The 14,950-nt window shown below is 44.8% G+C and overlaps 1 protein-coding gene across 1 annotated transcript in view; it reads right to left on the reverse strand.

Annotated features, from left to right (window-relative positions):
- The window catches only part of Mphosph8 (M-phase phosphoprotein 8), a 36,797-nt gene extending 30,488 nt beyond the window's left edge, over positions 1–6,309 (reverse strand). Inside the window, exons 1-2 of the mRNA XM_050129144.1 lie at positions 5,893–6,309; positions 1,211–1,366 (exon numbers count right to left, since the gene is read on the reverse strand). Coding sequence (XP_049985101.1) covers positions 1,211–1,366; positions 5,893–6,270 — 534 coding nt within the window. The 5' untranslated portion in view covers positions 6,271–6,309. The remainder of the gene's footprint in view (positions 1–1,210; positions 1,367–5,892) is intronic.
- Between the last annotated feature and the right edge of the window lie 8,641 nt (positions 6,310–14,950).

Here is a 14,950-nt window from a genome sequence, read left to right on the forward strand (position 1 = left end):
GAATGAAAACATTTTTAAAGCAGATTTGACTTCTTTAAATTACCTAAATTCAATATGTTTATTACTTATGTTTCTGACTTAGCAAATAGGACTTGGAAGTGATGGATGTCAATTTAAAAAGGAGACAAAGAAAAAGAATGTGCTTTGGAGGTATCGAACTGAAACACGAGTTAAAAGTAACAGTCTCATATATGATGGGCTGTAACTGACTTTTTAAATTATTTAGTGTGAGCGTGCATGCATATGCGTGAATGCCATAGAATACATGTAGAGATCAAAGGACTACCTGAGGAATTGTGTTTTCTTTTCACCATATGATGTCTGAGAATTAAACTCAGGTCACCAGGTGTGGCAGCAAGCATACCTATATGCTCAGCTATCACCTTTCCCTGAGTTCTTAAACTTGTTATATTTCAGTTCAATGGAGCAAGCACATTAACTACATAGGAATCTTACTCATTTGTATTTTATAATCCTAAATATTTCCTACTGAAATGTTTTTCTATTCTAAAAAGAAATTTAAGAATAAGATATTTAGCCAGGCATGGTGGCATACGCTTTTTTTTTCTCTTCTTCTTTCTTTCCTTCCTCCCCTCCCCTCCCCTCCCTTCTCCTCTTCCTCTTCCTCTTCCTCCTCCTCCTCCTCCTCCTCCTCTTCTTCTTCTTCTTCTTCTTCCCCCCCTTTTTGGTTTTTTGAGACAGGGTTTCTCTGTAGCTTTGGAGTCTGTCCTGGAACTAGCTCTTGTAGACCAGGTTGACCTCGAACTCACAGAGATCTGCCTGCCTCTGCCTCCTGAGTGCTGGGATTAAAGGCATGTGCCACCACTGCTGGGTTTGTATATGCCTTTCTTTAATCCCAGTACTCAGGAGGCAGAAGAAGGATCTGTGAGTTCTAGATCAGCCTGGTCTACATGAGTTCCAGGATAGCCAGGGCTACACAGAGAAACCCTGTCTCAGAAAATAAAGAATAAGGTATTTGTATAAATAAAAAACTTGACCAGCTGGGCGGTGGTGACGCACACCTTTAATCCCAGCATGCAGGAGGCAGAGGCAGGTGAATCTCTGTGAGTTTGAGGCCAGCCTGGTCTACAGAGCGTGCCAGGACAGGCTCCAAAGCTATAGAGAAACCCTGTCTTGAAAAAAACAAAAAACCACAAAAAAAAAAAAAAAAGAGTGTCAAACCAAATAAGTATGAGATAAAATTTGATACCTGAATATCTTTCTTGACTGCTTTAGCCTTGTTCTCAGCAAGTTTATTCTTAAATTCAAGAAGAACTTCTTTACAGTCCTCCAGATGTATTTCGGGCTCCCAGGTATCATCATCAGACGTATATCCTTTCCAACGGACTTTATAAAGGTTCTTACCCTGTAGTACAAATTAAATTAAAAGCAGACACATTACTGATTAAAATTTCAAAACCACCCAACTGCTAAGAACATGACAACTTGAAAAGTACATCAAAATGAAAATTAACAAACACCATATTGAGAATATGCATATTCATCTCTTGAGGCCAGTGGTTTAAGAAAAAAAGTACCATTAACTTTTTTTGGTTTGTTTTTTAAAGAAACAAAAACTTGGGCTGGAGAGATGGCTCAGCGTTTAAGAGCATTGCCTGTTCTTCCAAAGGTCCTGAGTTCAAAGGTCTGGCATCCTCTTCTGGCCTTCAGGCATACATGCAGACAGAATATTGTATACATAGTAAAAGAAAGAAAGAAAGAAAGAAAGAAAGAAAGAGAGAGAGAGAGAGAGAGAGAGAGAGAGAGAGAGACAGACAGACAGACAGACTGACTTGCCAGGTGGTGGTGGCAGCAGAGTACGCCTTTAATTCCAGTACTCGGGAGGCAGACAGGCGAATCTCTCTGAGTTTGAGGCCAGCCTGGTCTACAAGAGCAACCTCCAGGACAGGCTCCAAAGCTACAGAGCTACAGAGAAAGCCTGTCTCGGGGGGCGGGGGTTATATATATTTGTGTGTGTGTGTGTGTGTGTGTGTGTGTGTGTGTGTGTGTATATATATATATACACATAACATAAAACAATGTGTACCCTTAAAATAGCAATGAAAAACAAAAAAAAGGCAAGTTCAAGTCAGTCAAAGATTTTTAGTAACTGCTTAGAATAAAAAACAAAAAACAAAAAAACAGCAGCAATACACTTGTACTTCTTTGACAATGTCATTAACTCCTCAAGCAGATCTCAGTAAAGTTTTAAGAAGGAGTTGGGGGCAGCAAAGTTGGCTTGGCAGGTAAAGGTGCTTCTGGCACAAACCGGACCTCTGACAACACAATGGCGGCTGGGAACTGGAGACAGGACTTAGCCATTAAAAGCACTTTGCTGCTCTTGCTCTTTCGGGACTAGAAGTTGGCTACCAGCACAAACAGGGAGCTCACGTCAGCCAGCAGCTCCAGGGTATCTGCCGCCCTCTTCTGGTCTCCAAAGGTATCCTCATGCATATATAAATAAATGATAAATCTTAAAACAAAAGCAAGTGCACACACTTACAATCCTTTGCGAAGCAGCAGAGGCAAGGCCTATGTTTCATAGTAAATTTCAGGCCATCCTGGGCTACACTGTGAGAACTATCTCTCAAAACAAAAAACAAACAAATAAACAAACGCACTTACTGCTCTTGCAGAGGACCTGAACTTGACTTGGGTTTGATGCCAACATGGAGGACTCACAAACTATAATTCTAGTCTTTTCTGACCTCTCTAAGCACAAGGCACACACGCGGTGCACATACATACACTCAGGCAAAACACACATAAAGTAAAAATCTAAAAGAAAAAATATACATACATATACAAGAAAGACATGTGGCACAGACAGATCTAATAACACAGGGTTCATGATATGCTTTGCAAAATGTCATACACTGTCTAAATATTTACTTTCAATAGCTTAACCTTTACAACAATCTATGAAGTGGGTACTTAGTTAAATCTAAAGACTGCAGCTAGATAGAATAAGTAATTAGTCAAAGATCACAGAAGTAATCGGTAGTTCAGCTGAAACTCACAGGAGTTTTAAATTGGTTTATTTGAGACAGGGTCTCACTATGTAATTCTGGTTGTCCTGGAACTCACTACGTAGAGCAGGCTGGCCTCAAACTCAAGATACCTCCCTGCCACCGCCTCCTGAGTGCTAGCTAGGATTAAAGGGGTATGTTACCGTACCAAGCTTGGATTGTTATTTTTAAGATATGGAGGTCATAAATTTGACAGAGAACAAGGAAGGATATATAGGAAGATCTGGAGGGAGAAAAGAAAAATGGGAAATTGTGTTATTATAATCTTAAAATTTTTAAAAAAATCCCCAAACTGGAGCCAGTTGCTAGGGCAATCATTAAAGCTGCTTATTGCTCTTACTGAAGATCCTACTTTGGTACCCAGAATCCATGTGTGACCATTCACAAATGCGGACACACAGTGGAGGACAAAGTGAGGCTTGGATCTTGCCTGTTCATTCAACACTACAACAGGTGGGTACAACAGGCATTGCTTCCACCACCCAGCAGGAACAGCGTGATTACAGACTTGCACCCACTTACATGACCTCTGGGGATTTGAACTCTGGCATTCTCTCTCTAGCTCCATACTAATGATAGTGAATTTCAATTATTTAACTCGACCTTGACATGAGGACTTTCCTGCAGCAGTAACTGTAGGAGGGTCTCAAGATCTAGCCCAGGGGGCTGGAGAGATGGCTCAGCGGTTAAGAGCATTGCCTGCTCTTCCAAAGGTCCTGAGTTCAATTCCCAGCAACCACATGGTGGCTCACAGCCATCTGTGATGAGGTCTGGCCCCCTCTTCTGGCCTTCAGGCATACACACAGACAGAATATTGTATACATTAAAAAAAAAAAAAAATCTAGGCCAGCCTCAACTTCAGAGGGAGATCCTACCTCAAATCACAGGTGGTGAATGGATCCACAAAGCCCGATACCAAGCCTTCAAGACTAAGAGAACTGGTTTCTCTTCCAGAAGACTTGGGACCAATTCCCGGTACCCATGCAGCGAATCAAACCCATCTGTAACTCCAGTTTTGGGGGACTCAATGCGCTTTTCTCTGGGCACATGTGGTGCATAGACATATTCACAGCTCGAAAACCAATACACATAAAATAAAAATAAAGGTTAAAAAATATCTTTAAAAGAATCTGTACCATCAAGCTGGGCAGTGGTGACACACACGTTTAATCCCAGCATCCAGGAGCCAGAGGTAGGCAGATTTCTGCGTTTTAAGGCCAGCCTGGTCTACAAAGAGAAACCCCATCTCAACGACAACGTGGGGGGGGGGGCTCTTAGAGAAAGGCACAGCCTTAAAAAAAAAAATCTACCATCAAGTCAACTTAAACACAATACATGGTAAACAAAAAAAGAAGAAAGAAAGAAAGAAAGAAAGAAAGAAAGAAAGAAAGAAAGAAAGAAAGAAAAAAAATCAAGGTAGGGCGGTAGTGGTGGTGCACGACTTTAATCCCAGTACTCTGAAGGCAGGGGCAGGTTGACCTCTGTGAATTCGAGAGCAGCCTGACCTACAAGAGCTAGTTCCAGGACAGATTCCAAAGCTACAGAGAAACAAACCCAGTCTCGAAAAAAAAAAAAAAAAAAAAAAGATAAAGAAAGACGGCATATGGCAGATGACAAACGACAGAAAACACAACAGAAACAGAGCATCGTATAGGCATGAAAGTTATCTTCTGCCCTTGCTTCCTTTCTCCAAACCCACATTTCATTCACCCATCAAATAATCTGAGGGCTGGGGCTAGAGCTCGGAGGTAGGGCTCTTGCTTAGTATTCATGAGACCCTGCGTGCAGTCCTCAGTATGGGGGTGGGGGAGCTGGCAAACGATGTTACTGGAATAAATATCAGGGATTCAAACATTAATAAAAACCACGGGCCAGGCGGGGGTGCGAGTACATTTATTCCCAGCACTCAGGAAGACACAGGCAGGCGGATTTCAGTGGGTTCGAGGTCAGTCTCAGAGTGGGTCTCATGACAGCCAGGGCTGTTACCCAGAGAAACCCTGTCTCGAAAAGCAAATAAATAAATGAATAAATAAATAAACACATAAATAAAAGCCCACGTCCCGAATTAAAAGAGCCCATAATCGAGAGCAGAAAAGACAATGCCTTAACTAGAGGCCTCCACAGACCAAAAGGACAGAAATGAGACAGTATCTGGCTCTGCAAGGTTCGGGAAGGGGAAGGGCATCACAAACAGATGGTCCCCGAGACTTGGAAGGACAGAGTAAGAATTTCTCCGCCAGCCTCTGCGTCCGGAGTGCTGGGATTAGAGGCGTGCGCCACCATCGCGCCGCTGAGGAGGATGAAGTGCCCAAGCAGAATGTGCTAAGATTTTTCTTTCAACCTTACTCTAAATTCATAAAACGCTAAGAGGAGAAAGGGATGACACCCAGGTTTCGGAAACGCTGACCGTCCCAACCGCTAGGTGTGACTGGGGTTTCACATTGTGAAGCCGAACGGGAATTCTTGAATGTAAACCACGGAGCACTTTTCTCCTTTTAGAAGCTATTGGGACAACGGTGTGGAGAAAGAACTATGACGACTCATACGATCCCCACCAGTCCGTCCCTAAAGGAGACCAATGGCCCTAAACCGTACCCCCGAACGCCGGAGGCAACCCAAGCCCCGCCGCCAGCTGTCTCGCACCTGCTACTCAACATCACACGCGCCTGCGTCGTCTCTTCTGCCAAAACAACGCTTGAAACTTCCCTAAGCATCATCCATCCTCCACGGAGGCGGCCGGAATCCCGTCCGAGATGGCGCCAGGCGCTAGCGGACCGACACCGTCCCGCCCGGCTGCTCGGCGTCCCGCTAGGCTTCTCCCCCCCGCCCCCCGCCCCGGCTCGCCGCGCAGCCCCCCACGTACTCCCTCGCACTTCATGTCCAGGATCTTCTCCACCTCGAACACGTCGTCCCCATCCTCCTCGCTATCCCCCACGACCTCCGCTCCTTTAGGGGCTACGTCCTTCTCTTCGCCCGACGCTCCCACGCCTTCTCCTTCGGCCCCGGGACACCCGCCGGTGCTGTTGGGAACTGACATTGCTATCGCGGCCACACTCGCGCTTTCCTCAGCCGCGGCCCCCGCCGCCGCCGCCATCACAAACGCGCTGCAAACCGACGCGGAAAACCGCCGGAGACGCGCAGCCAGACAGCTCCGCGCGCCTGCCGCTCCGCCGTAAGCCGCTTCAGCGGCGTGACTCGGCCGTGAGGAAAGCCAGCCAATTGTGGGCTCAGAGCCCCGCATTGACACACATAGTAACCAATCACGACCAGTCCCCCGAGCCCCGAGCCGCCCACGGGAAGTGGATGGGCGGGTCGAAAGGCGGAAGGACGCTGCCTGTGGCGACGAGCGGAAGGGGTCGGCAGAGGAGAGAGCGAGGGGCGGTCCTAGCGCTCATCTTCCCGCAGGCTGCGGAGGCTCTGCCTGAGGAGACCCGCTGTGGGCCGGCTGGAGCGGCGCCTCCGCTGGGAGGGAGCCCTTGAGGGTTCTGGGAAAGGGACCCTCCGTGTTAACGAGACCTGCCTGCGCGGAAAGGCTGCGCAAGAATTATTGGTGTTGGTTGGCTGGCTTGTCAGGTGTCAGTGATCTAGTCAATTTAAATATAGCCTATAGGGATGTTTCATTTTAATAAGTAACGTTTAAAGGTGAAGAATGGGGCCCTGGCCGGCGGCGGTGGCGGCGCACGCCTTTAATCTCAGCGCTCCCGCTGAGGCAGAGGCGGGCGGGTCTCTGTGAGTTCGAGCCCAACATGGTCTTCAAACACACTAGTTCCAGGACAGCTAGGACTGTGACACCCAGAAACCCTGTAAAATGAATGGGTCCGTGTAGGAGGATTTGATTCCCAAGAACCCACATAGTGAGGGAGAGAATTTCCGAAAGTTGCCTTCTGTCCTCACATACGCCCTGGCACAAGAATGCGCACGCACATTCTAAGTGAAATGAAAAGAGGCTGGCCTGTCCAGTGACTCGACTCAAGCCTGAAATTCCAGCCCTGTGGAGGCTGGGACTGTCTCAAATAATACATAATCTATTGGGCTTTGAATGTTGCCTGGCAGATGAAGGCTGGAGGCTTGGTCCCAGTACGTACGTACGTACGTACGTACGTACGTACGTGTGTGTGTGTGTGTGTGTGTGTGTGTGTGTGTGTGTGTGTTGATAGCATGCACGTGGAGGTCAGAGGACAAGTTGCGGAAGTCGATTTTTTTTCCTTCCACCATGTGGGCTCCAAGGACGGATCTCAGCTTGTCAGACTGGGCAATGCACGGGCTATATTTAATTAATTGGATTATTTGTACCTGCTATGCCAGTCAAAATCACTCTTACGTTCGATCCCCATGTTCACTTCAGGATGCTCAGGGGCAGCCTGCTGCAGGTGTGTGTGGGGGGGGGGGAACAGCAGCGGGCCTGCAGAGAATGGCCGCCTCTCGGACCTTGCTGCCTATATATAGAGGCTGTATTTCCCAGCCCGCTGGCCGCCCAGAATGCCTGCCTTCGCCTCAACAACTCTGTGAGTCGCATCAAACTTCGAGTGGCCAAAAAGAACTACGACCCGAGGATCCTGGAGCAAGCTAGCTCCCGACAAATGGAGGAGGGGAGGGACTGGCAGGGTAGGAGTGTCCCCCCCCCCCAGCCTGAAGAGAGAAGCAGACAGATTCTCACACCGGCATGGGACTCCTTCCCACTTCCTTGCCATGGGTCCTCTTCCCTGTTGGTCCCTTCTGTTTTCCTCTCCTTCCCATCCTCTGCTACCATTTTTTTTTTATCTCTTCTCCCACCATGGAATTAATTTCTTCCATATTTTTTGGACTAGTAGAATTGAGAGAGTCCCACACTCCCATCACCTCCCATTTCCTCACCATCCCAGTCCCCTTTCCTCTCTGGTCTTCATGAATATGTTTATTTGGACAGAATTAAGAAAAGTACATTCATTTCCCCATTCTCTCACTTCCCCCAGCTTGTCTCCCCAAATCCACAGAGTTAAAACTTGGGACCCCCACCCCCAAAACACTGTATATTGTTTGTCTGAGGTTTGTGCCACCATAACAGATACAGTTCAATTGCATATACAGATGTTTGCTGGGGGTGTTCACTGCACATTTGATTTAATCTGGTTTTTGTTTGTTCAGGGAGTTGCTGGGGAGGGAGGTTGGTTTTGTTTATAAATATAAAAAAAGCAAAATTAAAAAAAAAGTTCCCTTGCTTTTAAGTGAAAATATCAGAGGCAGGTGTGGAGTTGATGTAAGAGAAATTTGAATAATATTGATGGTATAAGAGATTTACTAGCCGGGCGACGGTGGCGCACGCCTTTAATCTCAGCACTCGGGAGGCAGAGGCAGGCGGATCTCTGGGAGTTCAAGACCAGCCTGGTCTACAGAGCTAGTTCCAGGACAGGCTCCAAAGCCACAGAGAAACCCTGTCTCGAAAAACCAAAAAAAAAAAAAAATTACTAATAAACTTGCCTCCAATATGACTGGAAGATTAATACAATAACCAGGCTTGTTAAAAACTCTAGGAAAGAAATTTTTGTGCCAAAAGTTTTGTGTTGCCAAGAAAGTTTCTGCTAAAGCTTGTGCACTAAGCTTTACTTCCAATTAGGCTCCATTCCCACAACACAAAGAGACAACCCTGACTTCCAATGGGCTATTAAGCCTATTCCCTTATTAAAAAAAAAAAAACAACAACAAAAAACAAGCCTCTAAGGAGCAGCTCAATGGCTGAGCCCTGAGTCACAGCAACATCAAGTCCTAGCCTGCCATTAAGTCCCTGTGCTCTCTATCACAGGAAGCAGTATCCTGCCAGGTGGGCAAGGTAACTGTGGGTAACAACGGCTGGAAAAGAACAACACTGGTGTATGACTTAAGAAATAATTCTGACAATATCCTTGCTGTGTAAATCTCCCATCTGCCCAAGTGGCCAGGCTTGCAGTCTCCTGCCTCTGTTTAAACTGCTCCAAGTGGGCCCTGGAGCAGGGATCTGGATGAGAGGTAAGGATAAGGGCACAGGCAGAATGAGTGAGCCTAAGGTGTATATAAGTTAGTAGGCATTTATTCACTGCTGGCTCCTTTCGGGCGTTATCTAGAGCCAGATTCATGCTGTTATTAAAGAACGTTTCCTTTTATTAATCTAAATGTGTGGAGTGATTTCTCACCAGGGAGACATTAATTTTAGAACAGGATCACGTGCCTAGACCCCCAGCCTTCTCAAGGCTCAGGCAGGAAAGTGGAGAATCCACAGCCAGACTGGCCTATAAAGCACCTCTAGATAGATTAATACATAAATATCAGATCTAAATGGAAGGCATCATAGATATATGAAAATATATATGAGAGAATGATATGCTAAAGTGATTTGTCCAGATTATGAATAATTGACAATTGTGCAATGTTCATTAAATAATGCTAAGGAAATCCACTTAAGAAAATATTTTTCAGCTGGGTGGTGGTAGCACACACCTTTAGTCCTAGCACTTGGGAGGCAGAGGCATGCAGATCTCTGTTAAGTGCGAGGGCAGTCTGGTCTACAGAATGAGTGCCAGGACAGCCAGGGCTATACAGAGGAACCCTGTCTTGGAAAATCAAAAAATATATTTTTTTTCTTGCTTTGAATTTCAAGTTGATAACAAGTCTGTGATAGGGAACTTTTGCTTTCCTGGCAGTATCATAATGATGATAAATATCATCATGATGATAAAATATCTCTTATGTTCAAAGAGATTGGAAGTGTTGCTGGACCTCATACCAGAGTTAATCTGATGTCCTCTTTTGGTTTCTGAGGGCACGAGGCCATTCATATGGAATATGGACAGACATGTGTTGGGGTGCACTGTGTAGTGCAAGTCTATTGAAGAAGGAAGGCACTCTAGGATGAAATGTTAGGGCCTATGTGACAGCAGGAAGGTCCAGTCTCTCTGACGGACTGAACCCCAACAACTGTACAAAGGTGGATTTATTGAAAGTTACACAAAGTATGTCCTCATACCAACATCCCTAATGCAATTTACATGTCTTACTAAAGGAGAGCATCACATGCCCCATGACTCTAGTCCCTTATTATGTGTCACTTGCAATACACAATAATACAAGAGCCTCAAGTGTGCCAGGAACCAGAGTCATGGGATGGCTGCAATGGCCTTTCAGCAAAACCATTCTACAAACCACGGAAAACAATCATTGTTTTCCACAGGGATTCTTCAAGGTCAAAGAACTTCTAAAAACATCTGTTCATTCTACTCTCTACCCAGATAGAGTTATTCTGCTGAATCCCTACAACATACATGCAAGCAAACTATCCCTAAACATGAAATGAAAGGGGTGGAGCTGTCAAACCCAGAATGTGATCTTTCCAACTGAGCAGTTAACATTGCTTCTTCACATCACAGGACAAAACCGAAAGAGACGTGCAGATTTATGGAAACATAGCAACATGGTTATTTATTTACTTGTCTGTTTTGCTCAAACTGACCTGGAACAGCTTCCTTTATAGCCTTAAACTCATGGCAATCCTCCTGCCAAGTGCTAGGATTGCAGGTGTGCCTTATTTTTGATTGGGGTGTTTAACTTGTGAATAGCTTTACATCTGTCTTAGAAAGTTGACCCTAATGAAACCAGTGTGATCGCTACAGATGAATTTCATTATTATTATTTTTTAAATATTTATTTATTTATTATGTATACAATATTCTGTGTGTATGTCTGCAGGCCAGAAGAGGGCACCTGTAATGAGCATGGAAGCAGATTCCTCTGAATGAATAAATAAAGGGGAATCTGTAGTGTAGATAGAGCAGGAAATTTATAGAATAAGAATGAATGTAACTTGGTGTAATGTAAAAGCATTTCTTCTTGTGTGGGGTATGGAAAATTACTAAGGTGAAATATTGGGAGATCATTTGCCCGTTTGAAGGCTGCCACACCCATCTGGCCCTGCCAGATGTGGGGGGCTGCACCCAGCAACCGTGGTAACGAAATAATCTTGCCACACAAGAGGTTCCCCCACCCTTCTGTGGCCAGTCGATACTGATAACCTAGGACACCTGGTTATCGGAAGGATCAAACGAGGGGCAATTTTGAACTGGCATAAAAGAGGTGGCTGAAGCAGGGCAGTTATCTCACTTCTCACAATGGCTCTGGCACCAGGCCTCCGTGGAAAGAGAGATCCTCCTAGCCTGCCTCCCGAAAAGCAGCAATACTGAATGCCTTGCCTAAACATTTAATGCTCTGTCTCCCGAGCACAGAGTTTTGTCTCCCGAAAACAGACATTTAACACCTTGCATCCCGAATGCAAATCCTCATTCCATGAGAGTGGACATTGAAGGTCTGTCTCCCGAGAACAGACTAGATACTCTGCCTTTCAGAATGCTTTGCCATCCCGAAAGCAAAGCTTTGTTTTCTGAGCAGACAGAACGCTTTGCCATCCCGAGAGCAAAGCTTCATCTTCGAGAGTGGAGAACTAAAAGCCTTGTCTCCCGAGACTCGGTCGCCCAAAAGCCGAGTCCAAGGCACTACCAGATACCAGCCTGGAACATCAGGACCTTATCTCCCGAGTGCAGACTACAGGGTCAAGAGTCAATCTTCGCTACCCAGCCCCCAGTGCGGACAAGAGCCCAGCCTGAAAAAATTCAAAAAAGCCCTTTTTAAGTCAGGGAATATCAGGTCGTATGATGCTATTTCATGTGTGTATAAGATGTTAAGAGAAGAGCATAGATGTGTTAATACATATGTTAATGTGTGAAATGTTAAGAGATATTTTATGGATAATTGATCAGAGTAGGAAATAATGGATAAGCTAAGGTTAAGGAGTGTTTTATAGATAATTAATGGATAAGTTGTATTAAGGTTATAGATAATTAATGGATAACTTGTATTAAGGTTATAGATAAGTAACGGCTGAGTTGTATTAAGGTTAAGATAAATTAGATTAAGGTTATGAATTGGTTTTATGTATTAGGTTTAGTAGGATTAATAATTGTGATATTGAATTGCCTGTGTGTTGCCCATTATCAATCCCCCATGCCTACTGAGATTGTAACCCCCATTGATGCATTGGATATTGAAGTTGCTAGTAAAGAATCATCATAAAATCAATTCTCTTGCTTGGTCTGGTTACTCATCACTCTCTGGGGAGAAGGGCACAGAATCCTCATAGATATTACTCGAAAAGAACCTGGAGCTGAAGTCCCCCAGCTCGTAACAGCACCAGACCTCATTCCAGATGGTTGTGAGCCACCATGTGGTTGCCGGGAATTGAACTTAGGACCTTTGGAAGAGTAGGCAATGCTCTTAACCACTGAGCCATCTCTCCAGCCATCATCATCATCATCATCATCATCATCATCATCATCATCATCATCATTATTATTATTGTGTGTATTCCATGATATTCGTTCCATCTTCATGTGGATTCTGGAGATTGAACACAAGTACAAGTCTTCCATGGTGAGTGCTCTTATCCATTCATCGATCCATTCATCCATACTCAAATCTTCAGCCAGGGAAGAGCGGGCCAAAGACAAGTTTCCACAGCATGCTCCTATTGCACCTGAGTCCTGATGGCTCCACCCCTTGAATATCTCTCCACTGTCCAAATAAACGACAGCTTGCCTAGCTTGGGGGACTTCCCACTTCCCCTCATTTGCATAATTGTTCTTGCAGTTTTGTTCTTAGATTCTCACCAAAAGGGAGTCCCCTCCTGGCTAGTACAGTAGAAATCACTGGAAAAGGAGGCCAGGGTTGCGGTGGGAAAGGACATCCTGAACTGCATGAATGGGAGGCAGTCTGGACTTCAGGTAAATACTGATGAAGAGAACAAGAAGTCTGAAGACCACAGGACTGGATTTTTTAAAAAAGTGTTTATACAGGGGCTTTACACAAAGGGCTACCCGAGGAATGCCGGGAGTGGAAGTGTTAACTTTTCCCTGGCTATGACAATACCTTAGAGAAACTATTGAAAACAAAAAGATTTTATTTTGGGGCTGGAGAGATGGCTCAGAGGTTAAGAGCAGACTTTCCTTCCAGAGGTCCTGAGTTCAATTCCCAGCAACCACATGGTGGCTCACAACCATCTGTAATGAGATCTGGTGCCCTCTTCTGGCATGTAGGCACACATGCAGACAGAACATTGTATATACAATAAATAAATCTTAAAAAAAAAAAGGTTTTATTTTATTTTTGGCCCATTGTTTAAGATGTTTCCAATTATTTATAGTAATTTCTCTTTTGTAATTCTTACACCTTTTAAGCCCTTTCCATCTAGAAAGAGAGAGCCAAACTTCTGTGTTTCAAGCACTTAAATGATTCTTACATGGTGGTTCAGCCATCACCTTGACACTGGCCTCGAACTTACAGAGATCTGCCTGCCTTTGGGAATAAATGGTGCACCACCATTGCCTGACTTTAATGCTCATATTTGTCCCTGCTTTCTTTCTATTTTAAGTGATGGTTTACTTTGCACTTAATTTAAAATTTTGTTCTTTATGATGTAAAATATTACCATACTTCAGAGACAAAGCTGAGAAACGCTATGCCTTGGTAACCTCTCTCCTTGTCACCCTGTGTGAGACAGGGAGGCCAAATATTTTTCAGTCTGTGGTCAGTTGGCTCCTCTGATTCTGGGTCCATGGTAAGGCAGAACATTATGGCCGAACGTATGTGGCAGAGGAAAGCGGCTTTACCTCATGACAGACAGGAAGCATAGAGTGAAAGCAAGAACGAGAGATGAAACATCCTTCAAAGGTACAACTCCATCAGTTTTCTTTCAACCAGGCCCTACCTCTTACTCTTGCTTCTTTTCTGACAAGGGCATCATAGGGGGATTGCTCCATAATGCTATCACTTCCCAAAGGCTCACCTGTTGACAACCAAGCTCCCAATATGCAAGCCAGTTACAATTTAAGTTCTAATTACTATGCCTAAAGATCCATGAAACAAAAATGCCTCTGATCTGCCAGCCCCTTTCCTAAGGACAGATTGGTGTGGGAGAATTGACTGTATTCTGTCAATCATGTTTTAAATAAATGCTGATTGGCCAGGCAGGAAGTATAGGTGGGTCAACCAGACAGGAAGTAGAGGCGGGGCAATGAGAACAGGAGAATGCTAGGAAAGAGGAAGCCCAATCCTCCCAGTCCAGCCCAGACCACCAAAGAGGCAACATGTGACCTGTCCCGCTGTGAAAGGTATCAAACCATGTGGCTAGCATAGATAAGAATAATGGGTTAATATAAGCTACAAGGGTTAATAAGAAGCCTGAGTTAATGGGCCAATCAGTTTTATAACTTATGGAGATCTCTGTGTGATTTTCTTTGGGGCTTGCCGGCTGTGGGTATCAGGTGGGACAGAAACCCCAATAAGCCGGCCCCCGCATGTTACAACAGATAGTTCCTGACATGCTGGAGGCTGTTGCTTATGGGAAATAACAGAACATGTTTTCACTCCCCTAAATAAGTTTGTTTGACCTAACTAAACTGGATGTGCTTGATCACATAGGCAGGAAATATGTCAGGATGTATGCTTGCCCCCATTGGACCTGATGGAAAATGCAACGAGTTAATGGGTCTTCCTTTTTAATTCCTTGCCATATTTGATTATGGGACGTTTCCAGGGAACCTGGATGTGGACATGGCCAGAGCCCATCCACCTGGCCAGTATTGTGTTGAGAGACCCTCACCCCTTATTTTCAAAGGGACAAGAATTTCCTAGCAAAATGTTTTAAAATTAAAAACACAGATTAGCAGTGCCTTCCTTTCTCCCTCCCACCAGGGAGATTCCAAGCACAAGGTCACTTAGCCAGCCAGCCACCTGGTAACAACAAGTAAAACAAGAAGAAAAAGGAGAAAGCTGACTTACCAGAATAGGAGGGGGCAGAAGGCCTTGCACCATGCCAAAAGCCACTTCAAAAAAAGCCTCTTTGTAGATTGCACCTTTTAAAAACT

The sequence above is a fragment of the Alexandromys fortis genome, unplaced genomic scaffold (genome assembly GCF_014885135.2).
Source record: "Alexandromys fortis isolate MF-2015 unplaced genomic scaffold, M_Fortis_MF-2015_v1.1 scaffold_308, whole genome shotgun sequence".
Classification (NCBI taxonomy): Eukaryota; Metazoa; Chordata; class Mammalia; order Rodentia; family Cricetidae; genus Alexandromys; species Alexandromys fortis.